Source organism: Sitodiplosis mosellana, unplaced genomic scaffold (assembly GCF_009176505.1).
Source record: "Sitodiplosis mosellana isolate CC-2019 unplaced genomic scaffold, AAFC_SMos_1.0 Smas_scaffold_6181, whole genome shotgun sequence".
Taxonomy (NCBI): Eukaryota; Metazoa; Arthropoda; class Insecta; order Diptera; family Cecidomyiidae; genus Sitodiplosis; species Sitodiplosis mosellana.
Genome location: NW_022601422.1, coordinates 4,400,666 through 4,421,138, shown reverse-complemented (window position 1 = coordinate 4,421,138; position 20,473 = coordinate 4,400,666). Strand labels below are relative to the sequence as shown.

Sequence of the window (20,473 nt, the reverse complement as noted above, 5' to 3'; positions counted from 1 at the left end):
CCACAAGTGCAATGATAACATCGAAGACAAACGTGCTTGGATTATACCAGTGGCTGAGTTGAAAGGGACACACACATACTCGCTGTGCTTTGAATATTTGTTTGTGAGATCAATAGAATACTAACTAAATAGGCTAGCACAGCGAGAAAAATCGATTGTGTCAATTTCATTGGAGACGAAACCGTTTTTATGAATGCTTTCATCATCATAAAATAGTCAAATCAGTCAACATATCGCCATGTTCGTCCAAGTGAAACAGGAGTGAGGAGATTAAATGACAAACGCTTTTTTTCCCGTTCGGAGTGTGGGAGGCTTTGCTCAAACGAAATATATATTAATGTTCATTTCATGCTAAATCAATGAACTTACCAACACATGGCCAACGTGAAACATCTGTTGTTGATTATTGTTTGTGTTTCATCCACATATTTATAAAATTGTTTTGACTTGCTGTAAGGTCGTTATGCTACAGAAATTTGACGTTTTTTTTCTCTCTCTTCTCTCGTTCGTTTGTATTGCGTTTTATATTTTTCGTCTTCATTTGTATTCAATCTACCGCTTAGCATAGTTATAAAAAAAGCATGAAATTTTCGCCATAAGTATTCGAGAGATGATTTTAGGTTTATTTGCATAAAATTTGTACAGTTTTGTCGCTGATTTGCTTGACTGTTGATGTCTGTATATATATTTTTTTTCTCTGATTTTCAACATAAAAAAATGGTTTTCGTTAACTTTAGTTGTCTGTAACAAATCTTATTAATTTATATAAATGAAGCTGTGACGTCGCATCTCAAGAAACATATTCCTTTGAATGCTGAACAAAAACAAAAAAAAAATCTGAAAATTTGCCAAGTTGTATGCAATAATGCATGCTATCAACGCACCACCATCTCGTAACCGAGTCACGAAACGATATCCAAATAGAAATATTTGTTGGTGCAATCATTTCGAACAAAGCGAATATATGTATTTGTCTTTTGTAATTCGAACTATGAGCTCGTTTCAGTCACTTAGACAACAATAAAATACAATTTCTAACAATACGTTCTTGTTCTCTTTCTTTTCGTGTCTCTTTTCACACACTCACCAATGAAACAAATCAAAAATAAAACCTGCAGCTTGCACGAAATATGATAGTAAGTAATTGATATAATGATTGAAATAATTTTATTTGTGATTTGTCTATTGTGCTGCCTTGTAACTAAAATGACCGTTTTTTGCTGCGCACATTTTCACTCCGTCTTTTTTTTCTTTCTTTCTTAAAAATCAATTTCCAGGGAGGTTCCATGCCCAATACATCATCGAGTGTTCCATTTTTATTATCGAGTAGCATGCAGTCGATTCGTTCACGCCGTACATCAACGTGCTTGTCATCGGGGCCATTGGGATCGGGAAGTGGCCTGTTGCAATCTCTTGGATCTGGCATGGTAAGACTAACCTCTGCTTCTGGCATATCAAGTCCAGTGCATCACCAATATAATGGCAATATAATGAATAGTAGTAGTAACAATACTAGTATCAATAATTTGAATTATGGTGGCCTGCCGCCGGCCAATAACAATCGTGGCAACAATTACGTTAGGAAATGTCCATCGCTCAATATCACATTCAGCACACATTGATTAGTGCTTCACATACACCACCTCGCCACCGCCGCTTCATGGGCGTATTCACGTTGCACATAGCCGACCAGTTACAATATTATGGCGAGTTAATTCTGCTGCGGAGGGTAAAAACAAATACAAAACTCAATGCACATCATTTCACCAACTCTTTCGCCCAATTCGATGTGCAATACATTTCTTGTTTTCAGCCAAATTTTTGCTTACGTTTCATGATACAATTTCCCATGCGAGAAACAAATAGAACAACATTTTCATCTTTCAAAAGTCATTCGACTTACTGGAAAAATTGTCGCTAGACAATTGTCTACCGATTTGGGAATTTTATCCCGAAATAAAAACGTATGGCACACCATAAAATACTTACCTTAGAACGTTGGCATTCGCGATGGAGTACGCTATCAATTATACAAAATGCTAATAATACCAAAGAAAACCAAGCAAAACAGAATACCATGCAGAATCAGGCAGATGAGTTCATTTGAAAGAAAAAGTTTGGATTATCAAGATAAATCAAAAACTTTTGAGCTTTAGTCGTGATTTGATTAAATGCTCGGCCAATTTGAGAGCATTTGGACCATTGTTTAATTGTGAGAGACATCAAGTTATTTTTCGATTTTGCCAACATTTTTATAAATAAATAGATTTTAACAAAATGTTTCCGAAATTATTGTCAATTAATGATTGAATCAAAAAGGTCAATATATTTGAATGGAGAAAAAAAAAAGAGAAACACATTTTATAAAGAACCAAAAAATCAGAAAAATAATTAGAAACAAGTTAAACACGAGTGTTCTTGGTGGAACTAATAACTCTATTTTTTTTTTTTTGATTCTACACCGGTCAATTTGAGTTATATTCCTCTTCGCGAGAGCCAATCCAGTTTTTATTTTCATGTGACCATTAGTAATTGGAGTATATAGATGTGCCAACGTTTGTGTCGATGCCAGTGTCGATACGAATAATGATGAAAAACAACGACAATCGAATATGGTTCAAAGCATTGTGAATCTAAACAAAAACAAAACAAAAAATTCAAATTATTTATACTTATTAAATGTAATTCAGTAATCTGTCTTTCGAAATTAGACAACAATTAATCAACTATTGCCATTATTATTATTATTATTATAATTATAATTAGAGTAATGGAATTGTTTTCGGTTGTTTGTTTCTCCTAACGTTAAAGACATATATTATTATACATTTGAATTAACACAAACAAAAACGAGTATGACAATTCAATCAGTACTTTCGTAAAGAAGTTGAAAATGATTAGGTAGCAAATTATATAGTTAACCTAGTGGAGCACGACATTCACACATAGGACAAATGCAAATCGGTCAGTTTACATTCGAACTTTATCAATTTGAATTTGCCAATCAAAATATGGCCATGATGATTTTGCCATGGTATGGTCAACAATCGCTGCATTTTTATTTATTACCCATGTGTGTAATGTCGCGGCCCGCGGGAAGTTTCCAGTAAATAATCGAAATTTAGGTTATTGAAGATATATGCACATACGATAATTACTTCTTTGAACTATTTACAATCTGTTTTGTTTGTGATTCTTTTTGTAACTACTTATTAACTGACACACACACACACACACTCACACACTCACACTTACCACAATAATCCGATCACGGATTTTCCGAACGACTTTTTTCATACGTGTATTAAAGCTTTTTTCTATTAGTTTTTGTAGAACTGTTGATATAGATTCAATGCACCGTTACAATTGTTGTACTCCATCTCTTTTTTTTCTGTCTGTTCACATCAACAGAGATCTTCCATTGTTCGGTTTTCCTCTCTTTTCTATTTGTTTTTTTTTTTAGCACTACATGAAATGTAGAGCTACTAATCTGCTTTTTTCTCTTAATACTTTTTGAGTGATGAAACAGTATATTTAAAAAAATAAATAAAACCAAGATCTTGTAATTCATTTTGCAAATAAATATATTACTTCAAAGTTACTTTGATAAAATACATTTCATGTAGTGCGCAAAAAAATAATTTGTTGTGAAACAACAAAATAGATTAAGTAACTATAAACTCAAGAATGTAGAGCGGAGCGAAGCGAAGCTCTGCGGTCTTGTTTTTCTCTGTCTTACTTTATTCACAAATGCATGAACGTATTATTACCATAACGGAGACTTTATTTGCAAAGTTTATTCACAGTCTTCTTCTTTCTATTTCTCGTAATTTAATCGGCTGAATGTTGAGTGTGGAATTGAGTTATTGTTTGCCCCATCTCTCTTTTATTTTTCTATCTATGTGATTTTAACTGCCTGCTCAACAAGCTTGGTTTTCTCATCGAATTGACGCTTGTTTTATATGCTTTATCTACCTCAATGATAGAGAGGAAAACAGAAAGGGTAAGAGATTGAGAATGAGCGAATGAGGGGGAGAGAGAGAGAAGAGAGAGAGACGGGGGATGAAAGAGAGAATGTGAGGGAGAGAGAAAGTGAAAGGAGTAAATTATGGGGCAGTGTGTTTTTCTCCCCAGAAAGCATGATGATGGTCCTGTGTTCATCAGTGTTCATCATTTGGATGAAGAGATGAAGAAAAAATCAACACATAACCATTGAGAATTATGCAATTATCATAATATCGGATAGAATCACGATCCATCTTTAATGCAACCGCAGAATTTAATAACAACTGCTACCGGAACTATTGTAAAAATATCGCAATTAATTGTGTTGCACACGTCAGACCAGATAACGCACAGACAAACACACAGTCCACAATGAATCCGGTAGTCCAGTTGTTGGGATTTTGCTTCATCCAAACGCCTTGATAAATAATTTCAAAAGCTTTAATTATTTTTTTCTTTCATCATCTTCTTCTTCTTCTTCTTCTTTTTTAACATCGTTTCATACACTGTTACTCTCTTGTTTGCGTAGCTCTTGTTAGAACTGCATTGAAGTGAATTCTTTGCATCGCCCTCCCTCTGTCTCATTCTCTTCTTCTTTCTTTCTTGTCTTGTCTTGCGTTTCAGTTGACATCCTTTTTGCGTCCAACCATTTCATTCATACATTAGTGTCATAGTCTTGTCTTTCAAATGTGATATTATTCAACACTATATACATATACAATTGTTAGTAATTTTTCCATTGTGCATCTCAATCTCTTCCGAAATGTGACACTTTCGAAACTATACAAATTTTGTTTTTTTGTTTTTTGAAAAAAAAAAAAAAAAAAAATAAAGAACATACATCTACTTGTTTAAGAGACACAAAAAGGGATAAACAAAAAATGAAAAACTACCGTGCGGGGTGTGCAAGTTATAATGAAAACGAAAAATATATTTCTTCATTGAAGTATTTGATAATCGACTGTAATCTGTAGCAAAGAAAACGATTCTAGACGTTGTTGTTTACTTTTCTTCTTCTAAATCATTTATTTGCAATTGTATTCACAACCACATACACACACACATAAATATATGGTGTCACTGAACGAGAATGCATATATGCATATATGTATACATATACTACGAGTTTGTGGCCGTAAGTAGGCAAGCTAACGAACATTAGCCCTAAAGCGATGAGGATGTAGACAAAAAAAAAACAGATGCAAAGTGGTTTTTGACTATCACGATGCTGTGTGGCTACAAAGTGAGACCAAAAAACTGAATAAATCGAACAAAGTTCCACTTCAATGGCTTGAAAAGTGTACAAAATTAGAAATTGCCAGGCATCTGTAGTGTTCGATGTCGTCACATTTTCGGTGCCGTAAAAACGAAATTTTCCACTTTCATCCGGCTCGTTTGGATGGTGTGTGACATTATTATTGGTGATGTTTTTTTTTTTCGTCTCTGTGTTCGGTTCTGTTTTTATTTTCTTGTTTTCATCGCGTTTTTTTTTCGTTGCTTTGTTTCGTTCGTTCGTTTTTTTCTTTCTTCTCTGTGCGTATTCTCAAGTCTACGTTTTGTTTTTTTGCCCCGGTAACAACATTTTAGCCATATCGAATCATTCTTTTCGGAAGCGTTTACATATATTCTTGGTTGGTGTGTTTTTATCCAGAAAAAAAAAGTAACCGTAACATTAATACCGAACTAGTTTTGTGTACCTTTAGTATAACTTTCCTATCCAAATTTCTATTTGTGTGTGTGTTGGTTATTTTTCTTCTAAGCGTACTATTTTTTGGCATCATAAATTTCTATTTTCTCTGTGTTTTAACTTTTCCAATTCTCACCACCCCCAACCCTCGTATCATTCCCAAGAAAAAACACAAATAAAAAACACAAATATTTTGATCGAGCAATCAATTTGATGTTTTGGAAAGACAAAAATGTTCTGATTACTGCAAAAAGAGAGAAAAAAAAGTAAATGAAACGAACTGTAATTTCCATTTGGCTTCAAAATCGCGCGATTCCGAACGGTGAACGGTTGCATTGATTAAAATAATTACGAATTGCTTTTAGTTCTGTTTATTTATTTTTTTTTTTTAAACCAAAATTGGAAAGGTAACGGTAATCTGGTGTTTTCTTCATTGGTGTTTAATTGAAGTTCAAATTTTTACGGATTGATTTGTTTTTTCATTGCATTTTTCGTTTAAAATTTGACATTTAACAAAAATACCAAAATCGAATTTTGGTTTGTATAGTACAAAAATGATTTTAATCCTTAGTTTTTTTTTTTCAATATCTAAATGAACATACTAGTAGTAGTACTTAGAGTTAGCGATTTTCCGTTCTACATCTTAAACAATTAGGAATGTAACATTTGAAACCCCCCCCCCCCCCCCCAATGTGCACACACAACGTATATTAGGTATTGGAGCAGGCGGTTATGGCCTCAAAACAATTCAATAGCAAACAAATGGAAAGCAAAAATCAATTTGGGTTTTTAGGCTCTTAATTATGAACTTAGAACAGCTCAGGCCGTTGATGGCAATTTGAAATGGTCTATTTTTATATTGTCGCTGCCTGTAATTCTTTGGACATAATATTGATTTTATTGGTATTTTCCAATTGAACTGCAATCAAGGGGGAAACTACTACTACCGCGTAATTCATATTAATACAATCTAGTACAACACAAATTCTGAAAAATTCCAAAAAATTCTGCGCAATTCAAAACAATTCCAATCGATTTCGATGTTCCTTAGTCAAATTTGGTGATGATCAAATCAAAATATCGCAAATATAGGGACATTTACCATTCATTTGAATGCATATTGAAGATTTTTACTTCCAGAACATATTTGACTTGGTTTGATCTACAAGACTCAATTCTAGCTCTGTTTTCCATTTTGAAAATATTTTATGTATCATAAAGCCTTTACCTATTTGAAGTGAAATATTGAATTGGAAGTGAGACCTATGTACAATTAAAAACGCCATATCTGAAGTTATTTCGATAAGAATGAACATCTATGCGCTTAAGCATTCCTTTGAGATGCTAAATGACCCTATATTTGCAATTTTTGAAGTTGATCATCATCAAATTTGACTTAGAAACATCGGAATTGATTGGAATTGTTTTGAATTGCGCAGAATTCTTTGGAATTTATCAGAATTGGTGTTGTACTAGATTGTATTAATATGAATTATGCGGTAGTAGTAGTTTCCCCCTTGACTGCAATTGCTGGGTCAGCAATGCTCTAGCATGCTCTCGCTGTATGTTTAGACCCAAAAAGGCGAGAAGTCGAGTCAAGTTAGATCAGTTCAAGTGATTTATTTTTGAAAAAGATAGAAAAAAAAAACAGAAGAGAAACACGCGAAATCGAAACAGAAAAAAAGCATTGGACAAACAGAAGTAAAAGAAAACACACTTGAAATCTTGCTTGCATTTCTATTTGAAAATATCAATAGAAAAATTATGTAACTGTAAAAAATACATACTACCAACCAAACCAAACCAAACCAAATGGAATTTACTTAACAAAACAATATTCCTCATATAATATTTTATTATATATAAAATTTCGTATTAATCTGCCTGTGTATTTTCTATTAAACATACAAATGGTAAATCCCATTTACTTTTTTTGTATCCATGTTCTTATTTGTTTTAGCGATAATATTCTTTATCTTGTTACTATTGAAGCGGTTTCTGTTGTTAAACACTTGTGTGAGGATTTTTTCCATTGAAATTGTATCGGATTCGCGCTGTTTGAGCGAATGAATTCTTTCTTTGTTTTATTTTATTTTATTTTTTTTTGTAACTCACAACCATTGAATGAACTTTCTTTGGCATACGATGCGAATATACATGCATTGGTCCAAAAGCCGTACTGTGTACAATCATCGAATCGAATATACCCGCTAAAGTGATGACATTGAACTTTTTCAATCCAAATACTTTCAAAAACAATACATTTTGTCGATGTCGACCGAATAAATAGGCCGTCAATCCTAGCAAAGCGGAAACGCTTATTGAAACTCCAACATCCCAATTTGAATATTTCAATATTACTATTCTCACGCATTTTCCGCGAAATTGCTTTTTTCCCAAAGAGATTGGAAATAGATGGGCAATAAGCGTTCCGAACCATCATGGAACAGTCGAGGAAGCGTTCTCGATAAACCGCTTCATAAAGAGTCAATTTATTTGAGCTATTTGACGGCCATAAATTATTATTATGTGCCACAGTTCACATTAATCATTGGGAAAACACTGCAATTTAAAACGCGTTCAAATTGGGAGTCGATTGATTTGTGCATTCATTAAGAATTTCTGCCTTGACTAGCATTTAGCTTAACATGTTTTCGTTATGTTTCATTTTTGTTTTTTGTTTTTTTTTTTTGGGTAAGATATTCCTTTAGAAATCATTAGTGTATCTTAGATACAATCCAACATCGGACCATCGTCCATTTGGGCAAATTTTCCAACCACATATCTGACCACTAGTAATTCAATAACATTTTTTAAATCATTTTTGCAAGAATAATTATTTGTTAATTGTTTCGTTTCTTTCTTGGCGCATTTAAAAAATTTGTTTTTCTCATGTGTGTACTAATTAACAATCAAATAAGCCAAAATATCTGAATAATGATAAAAGAATCAACTAGACTATGAAACAACAAACAACAACAACAAAATCAATCTCGTCAACACATTGAAACAAACACAACCTTTTTTTCTCAATTTCATGTATGCGTTCCCGTTTTGTATTTTCTATACTCTCTGTGTCTGTGTATACTCGCTACGTCTCTCACACTGTGTGTTTTGCGCTCATCTGAATATCTGCAGTACCAGCTGTTTTCCGGTCGATCCTAAGCACTATTTGCTAATCCGAACAATACATATATTATTCGAACACACATACAATGACATGACATGCGAAATCGGTGTGAGAAAGCCCAAGGCTTTTTCATCCATATGTTGTAAGAATCATTTGCCCGCAAAATGCAAGCGGCAACCATTTAAGTGACAACAAATTTATAAGATTATGAAAAAACAGAGTTAAAACAAGAAGAAGAAGAAGAAGAAGAAGAAGAAGATGATGATGATGAACAACAATGAATTGATTGTAATATTGAAGAATTTTTAAATGACAAAACAAAACCAAGTATGGACACAAACATCAAAAACCATCTCAAATTGATACCAAACCAATGTTTGGCTTTGATCAAAATGTATTTAATGGAATTGATAACAACAAACCTTTTGACTTATAATTATTGATATATTTAGACACACTTTTTTGGTGAGATTGTAATTTTCAAATTCATACTATTTATTGTAGTTGACACATATAAGGATGAGAAAAATGACAGAAGAAGAAGAAAAAGAAGTAGAAATTGTGAACAAAACCAAAATTTTCGTTCAACTTATCAATCTAAAATGGCATACATGTTCAAATTTACCACATGACTTCCCCAGGATGAATAAAAAAAACGTTACCAAAAACATTTACAATTCGAATAACCATACACGTTCCATTTTGAATCCACACCGAATTTGTGCACTCAATTCTATGAACAATCAGAAACGTCTACTTCAAATTAGTGCACATGTGAATTCTCACGCATCTTTGAAGTACATCACATGGTTGCATTGCTCAACCAATTGTTATTCTGGTGGAAAGTCAATCTGAAATCGAATTTTCGCCAATATCATATAATTCAATGCAATTTTCCCGCAAGCACTGTACAACAAACCCTTCGATATTGGTTTGATGAGTTAAACAATCGGTTACTACTGAGGCGCAGCCTCGAGCGATCGGATAAAAAAATAAATTGAAATTCAAATGAATATTCATATGATTGGAAATTGAAACCATCGAGCGTCAGCTCAGACCGAAAATGACGCAATTTAAAACAAGGATTGACGGGAGCGCCCCCAATTAGGCGGAATAATGCAATTTCTGTTCTCTTTTCGGTCCATATACTTGCAAAACATTGATATTGACAATGTTGCCACCCAACGATTGAATAACGAGTGGATGTTCTGGTGTAGTTTACAGTGAGAAGCTGTGTTTCGTTTGACTTTTTCTTCATTCTGTTTAATCTTTAAACGCATAAATGACCCCACAAAAAGGCTATATCCAATCAATCACACCAATGAGAAATTCATGGCTTTCAACATGTATTTTACCGATACACAATTCTACATATTTTGAGAGCTTTTTGAATTGGAAATAAAAATTTGAAATTTTCCACAAGAAAAATCATTTTCTGCTGGATTTTAGTTTTATTTCTACGCACTTAAATCATTTTTTTTTTTAAGTTTCACGCTAAACTTAATCATAAAAACTAAATTTCGCATTCAATCGGCACAAATTTTACTTCACTCAATCATTTTTATTCTTATCAAAAGCCACTTCTACACAATCAAGAATTTGCTTCTCCTCAATACACAAAAATTCACTTCAAGTCAGCAGTTATTTCACAAACTCCAATCGTATATAATTTTCTCGAAAAAATTTCATTGCGATTTTTATGTCGAATGAAAAGCAACAACAAAAAAAACTCATTTTCTAAGTTGAATTGGGCAATTTCAGAAGTTTGGAAATCGACGCTGATTTGACACGTGTAGGCAATTTGTTATGGAATCCAGGCGGCGGTGAAGACGTGTCAATATTGAGCAAAATGTTATTGAATAAAATATGCGTAACCGCCGATGACGTCAACATCGTGTGCCCACTGAATCTGTCTCAATGATCCGATTGATTGAAATAATCGCATGTTGATACACACATAAGCAAAAGTCCCTGATCTTATGAGCCATATACCAGGTATTTATGAATTAGGTTGAAGAAGATTTAAATAATTGAACAAAACCAAAAAAAAAGAACTATTTATGAATTATTAGCACATACTATGCCTCACCGAATTAACAAAAAACAAACAAAAAATATTATTGATTAGTGGAAAATCTTAATGGAAAAAAACCTATTTTAATAATTAGGATAAAATTCGATATACACATGTCAAACAAAAGAAGAAAAAAAAAAGAGACAAAGGAAATACTCACATTTAGGACCCACACAACAAAACACATCAATGGAAAATGGATGTTTGATTTTTGCCCCCAAACCAGATATCTTAGTGTATCCATATCAACTGAGCGTCGACAGATAATCGAAATGAAAATGTAATTTCAACAAGAATGAGTTGGCTGAGTTGACACAGCCTGTTGAAGTATCCAATTGAATAAATTGTATGTAAAATTAAGATTTCTTGTGCGATGGCATGAAGAGGAGACGGGCATGCATCGAATAATCGAGCTTAAAATAGAATTGTGTGTACGTGCACTGAACATAGGGCCAGCTGAATCATTTTGTGCGAAGCAAATCAATTTCACAAACACTCATGATGCGTGCACGTATGTAAATGTTGCGCCCGTTGGCGAGAGAGAGAGAAAGAGAGAGCTTTGAAATCGGTACACACTTTGAGAGCAATGGGAGCAAATGTCCATGTTGACAGTGATTTATTGTGCGTCCACTTGAATGTAAGTTTTCTATAGTTTAATCGTTCAATAGGTTTTCTCCTCCCTCTAAAAATCACATACATACACATACACACACACACACTCGATTGAACCATTTCGTAGACTGCAGTTCTCATTCAAAAGAACCGATGTTAGTGTAAATTAAATAGTTGCGTCCTGCTCAACTGACGGGTGTTAGAAAGCAGCTCTCATCATCCACATATGGATTTGTATAGTGTAGTCAAATGCCGCACATAATCATATGGTGATTGCGGACTTAGACGTGTAATTGAGATTTTATGTATTAATGTTTTTGTCCATATTCATTGCTAAGCAAAAACAACATTTACTGTTTGAATCACACTCAACCACACACATCACAAGAAGAAAAAAAAAAAACAAATGAATGAATGAAATTTAACTTTTAAAAACAAACAATTTTATGAAAACAAAAATAAAACCAAATGGATTTTCAATTTAGAGTAATGCGACAATCAATAAAAATAACAATCACACTCACTGGTGGATGAAAGAAGAGAAAATTGCAATAGAATTTCTCGAAATGAGTTGGTTCCATGTTTTTATTTTTGGGTAGAGTTTCAAGTCAAACTATTTTTGCAACACAAAATTTACACCTATAGATTTTTGTGGTAGCAATAACTGAGATGGCTAAGCATATTACAGCCAATTACAAATAATCCATAATTTATTGGAAAATGTAATTTATTTTTGGATAGTGAGCAGAATAAAACCAATTTTATCGATGTAATTCAAGTGAAAGCGACACATTTTAACTACACACACAAAAAGCTTGTTAGCTTTGCATACTTATTGATTTGACATCCAAACAAATAGAAATTCATTTGATACACATTTCGAGTTTAAGATTACAAGATGCCTAACCAACCAATCATCATCCGGGACCTATTTTTCATTCAAGCACTTGATCAGTTTTTGAACTTTGATCAGATGACAAGAAGACACAATTTGCAGCATAAAGTATTTTTTCGCTGCTAAGGTGGCCAGCGTTGAGAGCTCAGTCGCCTGAAACGTTATTTCAACGCATTTTTTGTGCAAAATTTTCATTGTTTTCAGAAATCTACCTTTAATCTGATCGAAGACTAGTAGAGCAACAGATTCGCTACTGTTGACGCCAATACAAAATACCAAATTGTTCTAATCAGTAGAACTAGCAGAGTATCAGTAATCAGTACCTGCTGCACTAGTCTGAGTATGACTGTGAAACAACGTCAATCGTTGGTAGTTTTGAAAATGTTGCAGCGTAATTGCGTGAAAATAACTTTCCAGTTGCCTAAAATCAGCAAATTCACCTCAGCTCAGGCCTACTAAGCAGCAAAATTACACTCTCTGATTTGCAGTCAACAAAATATTTCACACTAAATTTTACGTTCTACTGCGTTCAAACACTTGAATGTAATAGGTCTCAATAAAATTAAAACAAACAATACATGAACATTTAAGATAGTCAACACCGATGTTGAAGTTCATTGAAATTTGACAAATGGATTAAGCAAATTAAATCATGTCAAATATAAACGTTAACTAAAAAAGATGACAAAAAGACATCCATGTTAAATTAGACTATCAATCATTTTCTTGTACTTAGACGCCACACACAAACAAACAAAGAAAAACTAATGTGAACTACTACTAGGTACTATGTGAAGCACTTATTGGGCCGGCCCCAATGATAATAATACATTTATATTTTCCGTTCATTCAATTTACACACTTTCGTTTGATTCTTTTGTTTTTCATTAATAATTAATTCGTTTCGACTTTCAACAACAAACCACATAAAAAGATCGACGTTTTAATCAGTTCAATTAAAATCCCAAAAGAAAACAATCCAACATTTCACCCAGCCCACTTCAAATGTGAAAAATCAATGTTAATAATCAACGTTGATATACAAGCAAAGAAAAATGCACATCCTTTTTCACCTGTTGAAGTAGAACACACTAAACAAAGAATCGATAGGAATTTGTTTTAAAATGAAGAAAACACGTGTTAACTTTTTGAAATGAGAAAAAAAAAATTTACAAATACGTAATGTTTTCTTCCGTTTTCATGCTGGCCATGAATACAAATGTTCAAACACTTCGAGATGAGAAGCTTCAATATTTTGGTAAATTTAATTCGATAATATAATCAAAACAAATCGATTGAACGTCGTCATGGAAATCACATCGCAGATGACTGAAATGTCTTCATTTCCAAAAGAAGGAGAAGAAAAAAAAAACAAAAACAAAACAATAACGACAAACAACAAATTTGTAATACTCTTTTTGCATCCTCTTTTTCAACTATACATTGCAGCTATCTCACCTAATCTCATCAATCAATCATTCACAAACATACACCCATTCATATACAAATACACACACACACACATCAACACTTACTTTGTCCAATCTTATGTTTCTGTTGTGTTATCTACCTCTATATCTATTCTACATAAACAATTGGTCAATTCCCTGAGTATTTTCAAATTATTAAAAGAACAAAAAAAAAAAAGAACGAACGGAATACGGCACGAAAATGAGTTGACAGAATACAGCATTTTCCTAGCAACGAACTAAACAAACGATATCATATCCCGTACATCATTCACAACTCTATCAATTCGCAAGCTGTGCGCCTTCATTTGTACTGTTTATAGTTACTTTGGGATAAACTATAATGTCTCCCCATATTTAGTTACATTGATGTATAAATTGGAACTTAGGGCCTATTTTAAAAGTGACACTTTATTATCAGCTTGCATTACGATACACGCATTTAAACACATTACAAACATTAACATAGTTTACTGTAGACTTTGTAAGCAACATTTACCGTGTGTGTGTCATGAACGGTGCTTTTTTAATGAGCCAACTAAAATTGCCACTAAAATTCATTCTATTATCGCTATAAATTTTGCTTTTCTGCCACAACTGCGTGAGCTTATGAACGGCATTTCAGCATGGAAACTCGCTCCAAAAACCATTGCTTTGGTTTCAGTGGTTTTTTTCTTCATTCTGAAGACATTCATCAACATTTTAACGATTTGGTTAAAATTTCAGTTGAATTCGGGCAAAATTTAAAGCCAACATAGTAAACAAAATGATTCTAGCAATGTTGAGATTTGACACTTAACTTGGTTTTAGTACCATTTGCTCTAGAAAAAGTTCAAAAGTTCTATAATAAATACATGAAGCTTTGATTTGTGATTTAGTACATTTTGAACTTTTTCTAGTACAAATGGTACTTAAATGGATTTTAGTGCCAAATTTCATATTGCGGTTCTAAAAGTTAGAACCAACGTGTTTACTGTGAAAGTTAGCAAGAACTTTAGACGAAAAAGGCATTCTTCTACATAACGTTCTCTTTTCCACTATGAAAAACATCCATAGCTCTGTATTAATAATTCATCTACTGTTTTATCTTCATCCCGACAATCGGATGTTTGTTTCCCCAGAAATTTACTCTTCGGCACAACTTTCCATTTCTCGAACTTATCAAAATAAATAATTTAAATGCTTGCTGGCTTAAAAATGGGGAAAATTCGAAAATGTACAATATTTTAAAATCCAAAACTTTATCGAAGAATAGGGAAACAAAATTAATTGTTGGAAAACAACAATTTCTTCTTTCGATTAAAAACATCAAACTATATTTCATTCGAATTTGACGTCAAAAACATGCTGATCAACATAGCGATGTGATTTGTGGCTGGAAGAGATAAAAATGAAAAAAAAAGTCCGATTACGATTGGAATTCCATACCAATTTTTCGTGAACTCAATTTCTACCAATGTGTAAAAAGCATGGCTTGTGACTGGCTACGTCTCGTGCCGAATAAATAGATGACCTTTCATTCTCGTGTAACGATTTCTATGCTGCAATCCGCATGGCTAAATTCGACGACCTGTTTCGAGGTCGTGTGAATGTACGATATGCTTTTTCCGTTTTTGTTGTTATTCTATTTTTTTTTTTATTGTCAATGCTTATGATTATCCTTGATAAAAGTCTGAACTTCTTATGACAGTAAGCAAATATATATGGCTATGGCTGAAATTGAGAGTAGTTTGATTTTTCGACTTTTAGAGGCGACTATGGTGATTTTGTTTGCAGAAAAAGTGGAGCAAGTTTCTGTATATTCAAAAGTACTTAAATAAGAGAATGTATTTTAACTGTTTGTGACTGTGATAAAAGTGAGCATGTTTCATAAAACTTAATTTACAATTAAAAAAAAAAAGAGTGTGTATTTCGATGGTTCAGAGACCCAATGAACAGAAGTGTTTTTTTCTTTCATGATTTTTATAATTAGGAAAGGCGAAATTATTGATTGTAATATTGAAATTTTTGCAAGTAATGGGCCAGTATGATCAATAAAACATATTGTATATGATACATATACACCCTGTCAAAAAGGTATCGGGAATTCGTCATTTGAACCGTTTTATTTATGTATGTACAATCGCCGGTTGATAATACTTCAATTTTACACAAAAAAAAAAAAAATTTCAAAAATGATTTGAAACATTAATTTCTTTCGACACGTTGCATTAATACCGCATTAGCGCACGAACGAATAAGATACAACTCGCCAACTCTCTGTATATTAAATGTCCTTGCAGCATTTGCGTTGTATCGAACAGGACGACTACACCCTTACACTGACACGACAAATTGCATTACACTACCAATATTTTCGAATATCCAACGAATCGATTCAGTAAGCCAAGCCACGCTAATGTTCTATAGGATACTATTCGATTCGTCATTTCATTTGTTGGGTCATTGTCATACACATTTTATAGTTTTCAGTATCATAAGAAAATAGATGAAAACCAAAAGTTTAATTAAAATGGATGAAAATATCTAAAATAAAAACGTTTTTTTCTCGAAAGAAACTGTTCATTTGAAACAGTTTGAAATAATTCGGATGATGTGGTTTTAACATCTGTCAAACGCATCAAACACATGTTTTATCACTTGAACATCTGATCGCTTTTATGATTTGCACGCATGTATTTTAATTATTATTTTTTTTTTCAGTTTGTGTCATTGATACAAATCACCATTGAACAATCGGTTATTTCACTTTATGTATTGGTTGTGTTCACTGAGCTGGTGTTATGAATATTTTACTGTGGTGCGAAAAAGATTTCTTCACTTGTTTCGATACTTTGCAATTTCATCCATGTTTAGTGATACTGTCATTTCAGTCTCTTTTGCTATGGTTCGTATGCTGTTCGTTCATGCACAAATGCTGAGCCAAGCTCAGTCACATTCTCTTATTCATACTGCCAATTATGAACTCTTCATTCACTTGATCGAAAAAAATCGATATTTTTTATGCAAACCAAAGAGAAGAACTGGGGGATTGTCCTTTTATCCAATACCAATGTGTAAAATTGAAATAAATAATTATAATATTGGCTAATTTGAATGAAGTTGATCGCCTTTTCCAATAATCAAAGTCATGAAAATAGAATCCGGTTTGTTGATAGACTGAAGGTCACAATTTGAATCTACAAAACTAACTCTCTTTTAACGCAATTTAAGTCCTATGAAACATGCTCGTTTTCACCTCAAATACAAACAGTCAAAATACATACCATTTTTCAACTATATTTTCAATTCAATTGAAAATTGAATCAATGGGAAGTACACTAAAACTTTTCTACTTTTTCGAAACAAAGCCATTGAAATATACTTTACTCTGAATCTCACCCATAGCATTTATGAAAATATGCTGTATTTTGTTCATACATCACAATTTCTATGGTCAGTGTGTGCGTACCACGTATATATGTTTGAATAAAAGAGAAGAAGAAGAAGAAGAAGAAGAAGAAGAAAAATAAAGCAAATTATGTCGAAAGAAATTATCTTGAATATTGATGATGATGATATCATAAATAGAACGTTAAGCTATTCCATAGTCTGAATCAACTTGTTGTGCGCGTGAAATTGGCCACCTTTTTTGTATCTATATTTTTCTATCGTACAAAGTTTGCAAGTTTTTGAAAGAGTATTCTTAGCAAAAATGTCTGAGAAAATGAAATGAAATCGAATTGAGAGATGATCCATTATGTATTTTTAAACAAAATCTACAATATATAAAAATATATATTTACAATAAGTTACATTTTAGAGGAGAAAAAAAAAACAAATAAACAAACAAACAAAATATATTGAGTGCATTGATCACATTCGATGGACATTGAATCAATATCATGCCAAAGCTCGTCATATAATTTCAATCACTCTGACGAACGGTTATCCAATTATCACTTTGGTAAACGTATTGAATAATCATGTCATTTCAAATGCGAGCATCGTACTCGAATGCTAGAGAAACAAAAGACAATCGTATACAAATAAAAATGAAGATGAAATTGATGAATATATATATATATATATATATATTATATGCAACTTATTTTATGTGCGACTGCAATCAATTAAAAAATTGTGTTAACGGCACTGTTCCTGAAATTCTACGAAAAATGATTGAGATTCAGTTAAACCTCCCATTCATCGAGACCATTTAAAAAAAAAAAACAACAGAGAAATTACGGGTAACTCTTATGAATATATTTTATTTCCATTGAACATTTCGGGTGTCTCTTCATCCGGAGATAATCACGTAGTTTCGTTACTAAATCGTATCTGAAGAGGAAAAAAAAAAGAACAACAAATACGAAACAATTTCATTTTTTGAATCAGCGAACACGTTTTTCCTGTTCCATACCTTCTTATGGATAGTTTTTTTTTTCATTTTCGTTTGGAAAAGATGACAATCTTCAAAATAGAAATTAGATCATGAATAAAAAGAAATGAAATTCATTTTGTTCTCACCCTTCGCACACCACCTCACTACAATTGAACGAAAGACATCATTTCTGATAAAATGATGCTGATTTCTGAATCCGAATCCAAAATTCTTATGCTAATGAAGTGAGATTTCCAAAGAAATTTTATGATCCAAACCTAGATCCAATCACTAAACCAAGAGAGAAAAAAAAAACATGAACAACCAAGAGATATCTTAATATATACAATTTACACGTAATTCATATTCTCGACGGCCTGAATATTGCCACAGTTGTGTTTTCAAATTTGCATCAATTATACAGAAATATCACCGTAAACTGTTCCGATACCCTTTTTTCATTTCCGAACAGTGTGATTTTATTGAACAAAACAAAACCAAAACAACAACTACAAAAAAAAAAACAAATCAATGTAAGATAAATATTTCTTTAGTGTTACAAATATGGTGTAGTCTAACCTTAAACTAAATGGAATTTCTAACACGAAAAGAAAAAAAACATAAAACGCAAAGCGGTTCCAATCCAATCATATACATTCATTATGTATTCTTCTTCGGTTAATCTTCTTCTACCATATTGTTTATGCTATTGAACGAAAAATGCTTTTAATTTCTCCTTTTTGTTTTATTTTTGCTCTAACGTCTCTTCTTTGCTCTCAATGTTCAATGAAATTTTACGTTTATTTATACCCCACCATCCACACTCCTAAGGGAAAATTCCCGTTCAAGATCAAAAGTAAGTGAATTGAAAAGCTTCAGGAAAAAAAAGCAAAACGCTGAAAATATTCACACTCGTGATGTTATCGTATTAACATTAGATAGAAATGCTAAGTGACAATCCTATCGTTAGTACTTGCACAATTATTGAGAGAATAGTGAATTGAAACATATAAACCCTCTTCCCTACAGAGAAAGAAGCAAGTTAGAAACAGAAATAAATGGAAAAATACATTTGCATGATAAAAACAAATCAGTTGAAAGAAAAAAATAAAAAGGTTGATTGAGGGACCCAACATAGGTAAGCGTGTGAATATTGAGAAACTACAATGGAAAATAGCTCTACCATACCTACACCACTTAACACAAATATAGTATATTATAAATCAATATAATAAACATGTCTGCTTGAACAATCAATTTCACAAATTTTTAAATTAATCGAATTTTCGTTTTTCGTTTTTCATTTTACAACTTAAAAACATAACATTCTAAACTATTCCCTCCTTCCACAAAACTTAACACACAAAAAAAAACACGCACTAACTTAAAAAAAAAATCTAGTTGAATTTGAAACACCGTACAATCAACACAATTAATTTTAGCATAGCTTATAGCTAGTGATGTTCTTTAACACTATCACCTTTCGATTATTTGACAAAAAAAAAAACATTCTTTATGTGAAAAAAATATATTATGAATAAACAAAAATCGATTTGAAAAAAAAAAACTCACTTTGACTTCGACAATTTGTCATTTTACGGAATATTAAGATAATCTTATCTCTAAATTTAAATGGAAATGAAAAAAAAAGAAGAAAATATATATGATGAAAATGAAATTCTATTTTGAATGTTAAATATGATGAACAAACATTTATTGAGAAAAATCAACTTATGAATAACAAAACCAAACAAATTAAATCAAACTCTAGACTAACAACAACAACAACAAAAAAATCATTATCGTCAAATGACGTTTAACAAATGTAACAAATTAGAAACTATGATGGATGAATTGAAACAATCTGTATGTCTAATCATTTTAAGAATAAAGAGTATTTATGTGAGAAATTCTATTCGATTGTTGGTGTTTGCTTTCTTTCTCTTCGTGATTAATTTCATCTTTTCTTAAAATTCATCCTGAAAAGGTAATTATTTGACGGCACCGCCGCCGCACCGCACACGTTTCATTAGACAAACATAATAAATTCTGACAGTTTTCGTTCCTAAATGGAGATATTGGATGTCTTATCGTTCAATTTGAATGGTTTTGTTCTAAAATAGCTCATCTTCAAAAATGTGATAACTTACTTCGTTAGTTTTGCCAGCAATATTACGAGAAGCTCAGTTTACCGAAAATTTTCATCCCATTACACCGAGCAAGCGAGCGAGGGAAAGC

General features: G+C 32.3%; 2 protein-coding genes and 1 long non-coding RNA gene across 5 annotated transcripts in view; 2 read left to right on the top strand and 1 right to left on the bottom strand.

The window, feature by feature from the left end:
- LOC129576253 (SCY1-like protein 2) overlaps window positions 1-9,001 on the top strand; it is a 28,801-nt gene extending 19,800 nt beyond the window's left edge. For 2 of the 3 annotated variants that reach the window (XM_055460964.1, XM_055460963.1), the window contains exons 19-20: window positions 1,119-1,136; window positions 1,278-2,053. In XM_055460964.1, coding sequence (XP_055316939.1) covers window positions 1,119-1,136; window positions 1,278-1,622 — 363 coding nt within the window. In that variant the 3' untranslated portion in view covers window positions 1,623-2,053. Of the gene's footprint in view, window positions 1-1,118; window positions 1,137-1,277; window positions 2,054-8,830 lie in introns of those variants that run through there. The other variant, XM_055460965.1, reaches the window with a different exon arrangement.
- Window positions 1-11,558, top strand: part of LOC129576258 (probable 28S ribosomal protein S16, mitochondrial) — a 78,814-nt gene extending 67,256 nt beyond the window's left edge. The window contains exon 5 of the mRNA XM_055460980.1: window positions 11,549-11,558. The gene's annotated coding sequence lies outside the window, so the exon portion shown is untranslated. The remainder of the gene's footprint in view (window positions 1-11,548) is intronic.
- On the bottom strand, window positions 2,238-18,369 carry LOC129576259 (uncharacterized). The gene is made up of 3 exons (XR_008688873.1): window positions 18,275-18,369; window positions 18,100-18,192; window positions 2,238-2,633 (listed from the first exon to the last, which is right to left on the bottom strand). It is a non-coding gene; the product is annotated as an uncharacterized LOC129576259 (long non-coding RNA).
- Window positions 18,370-20,473: the final 2,104 nt, after the last annotated feature.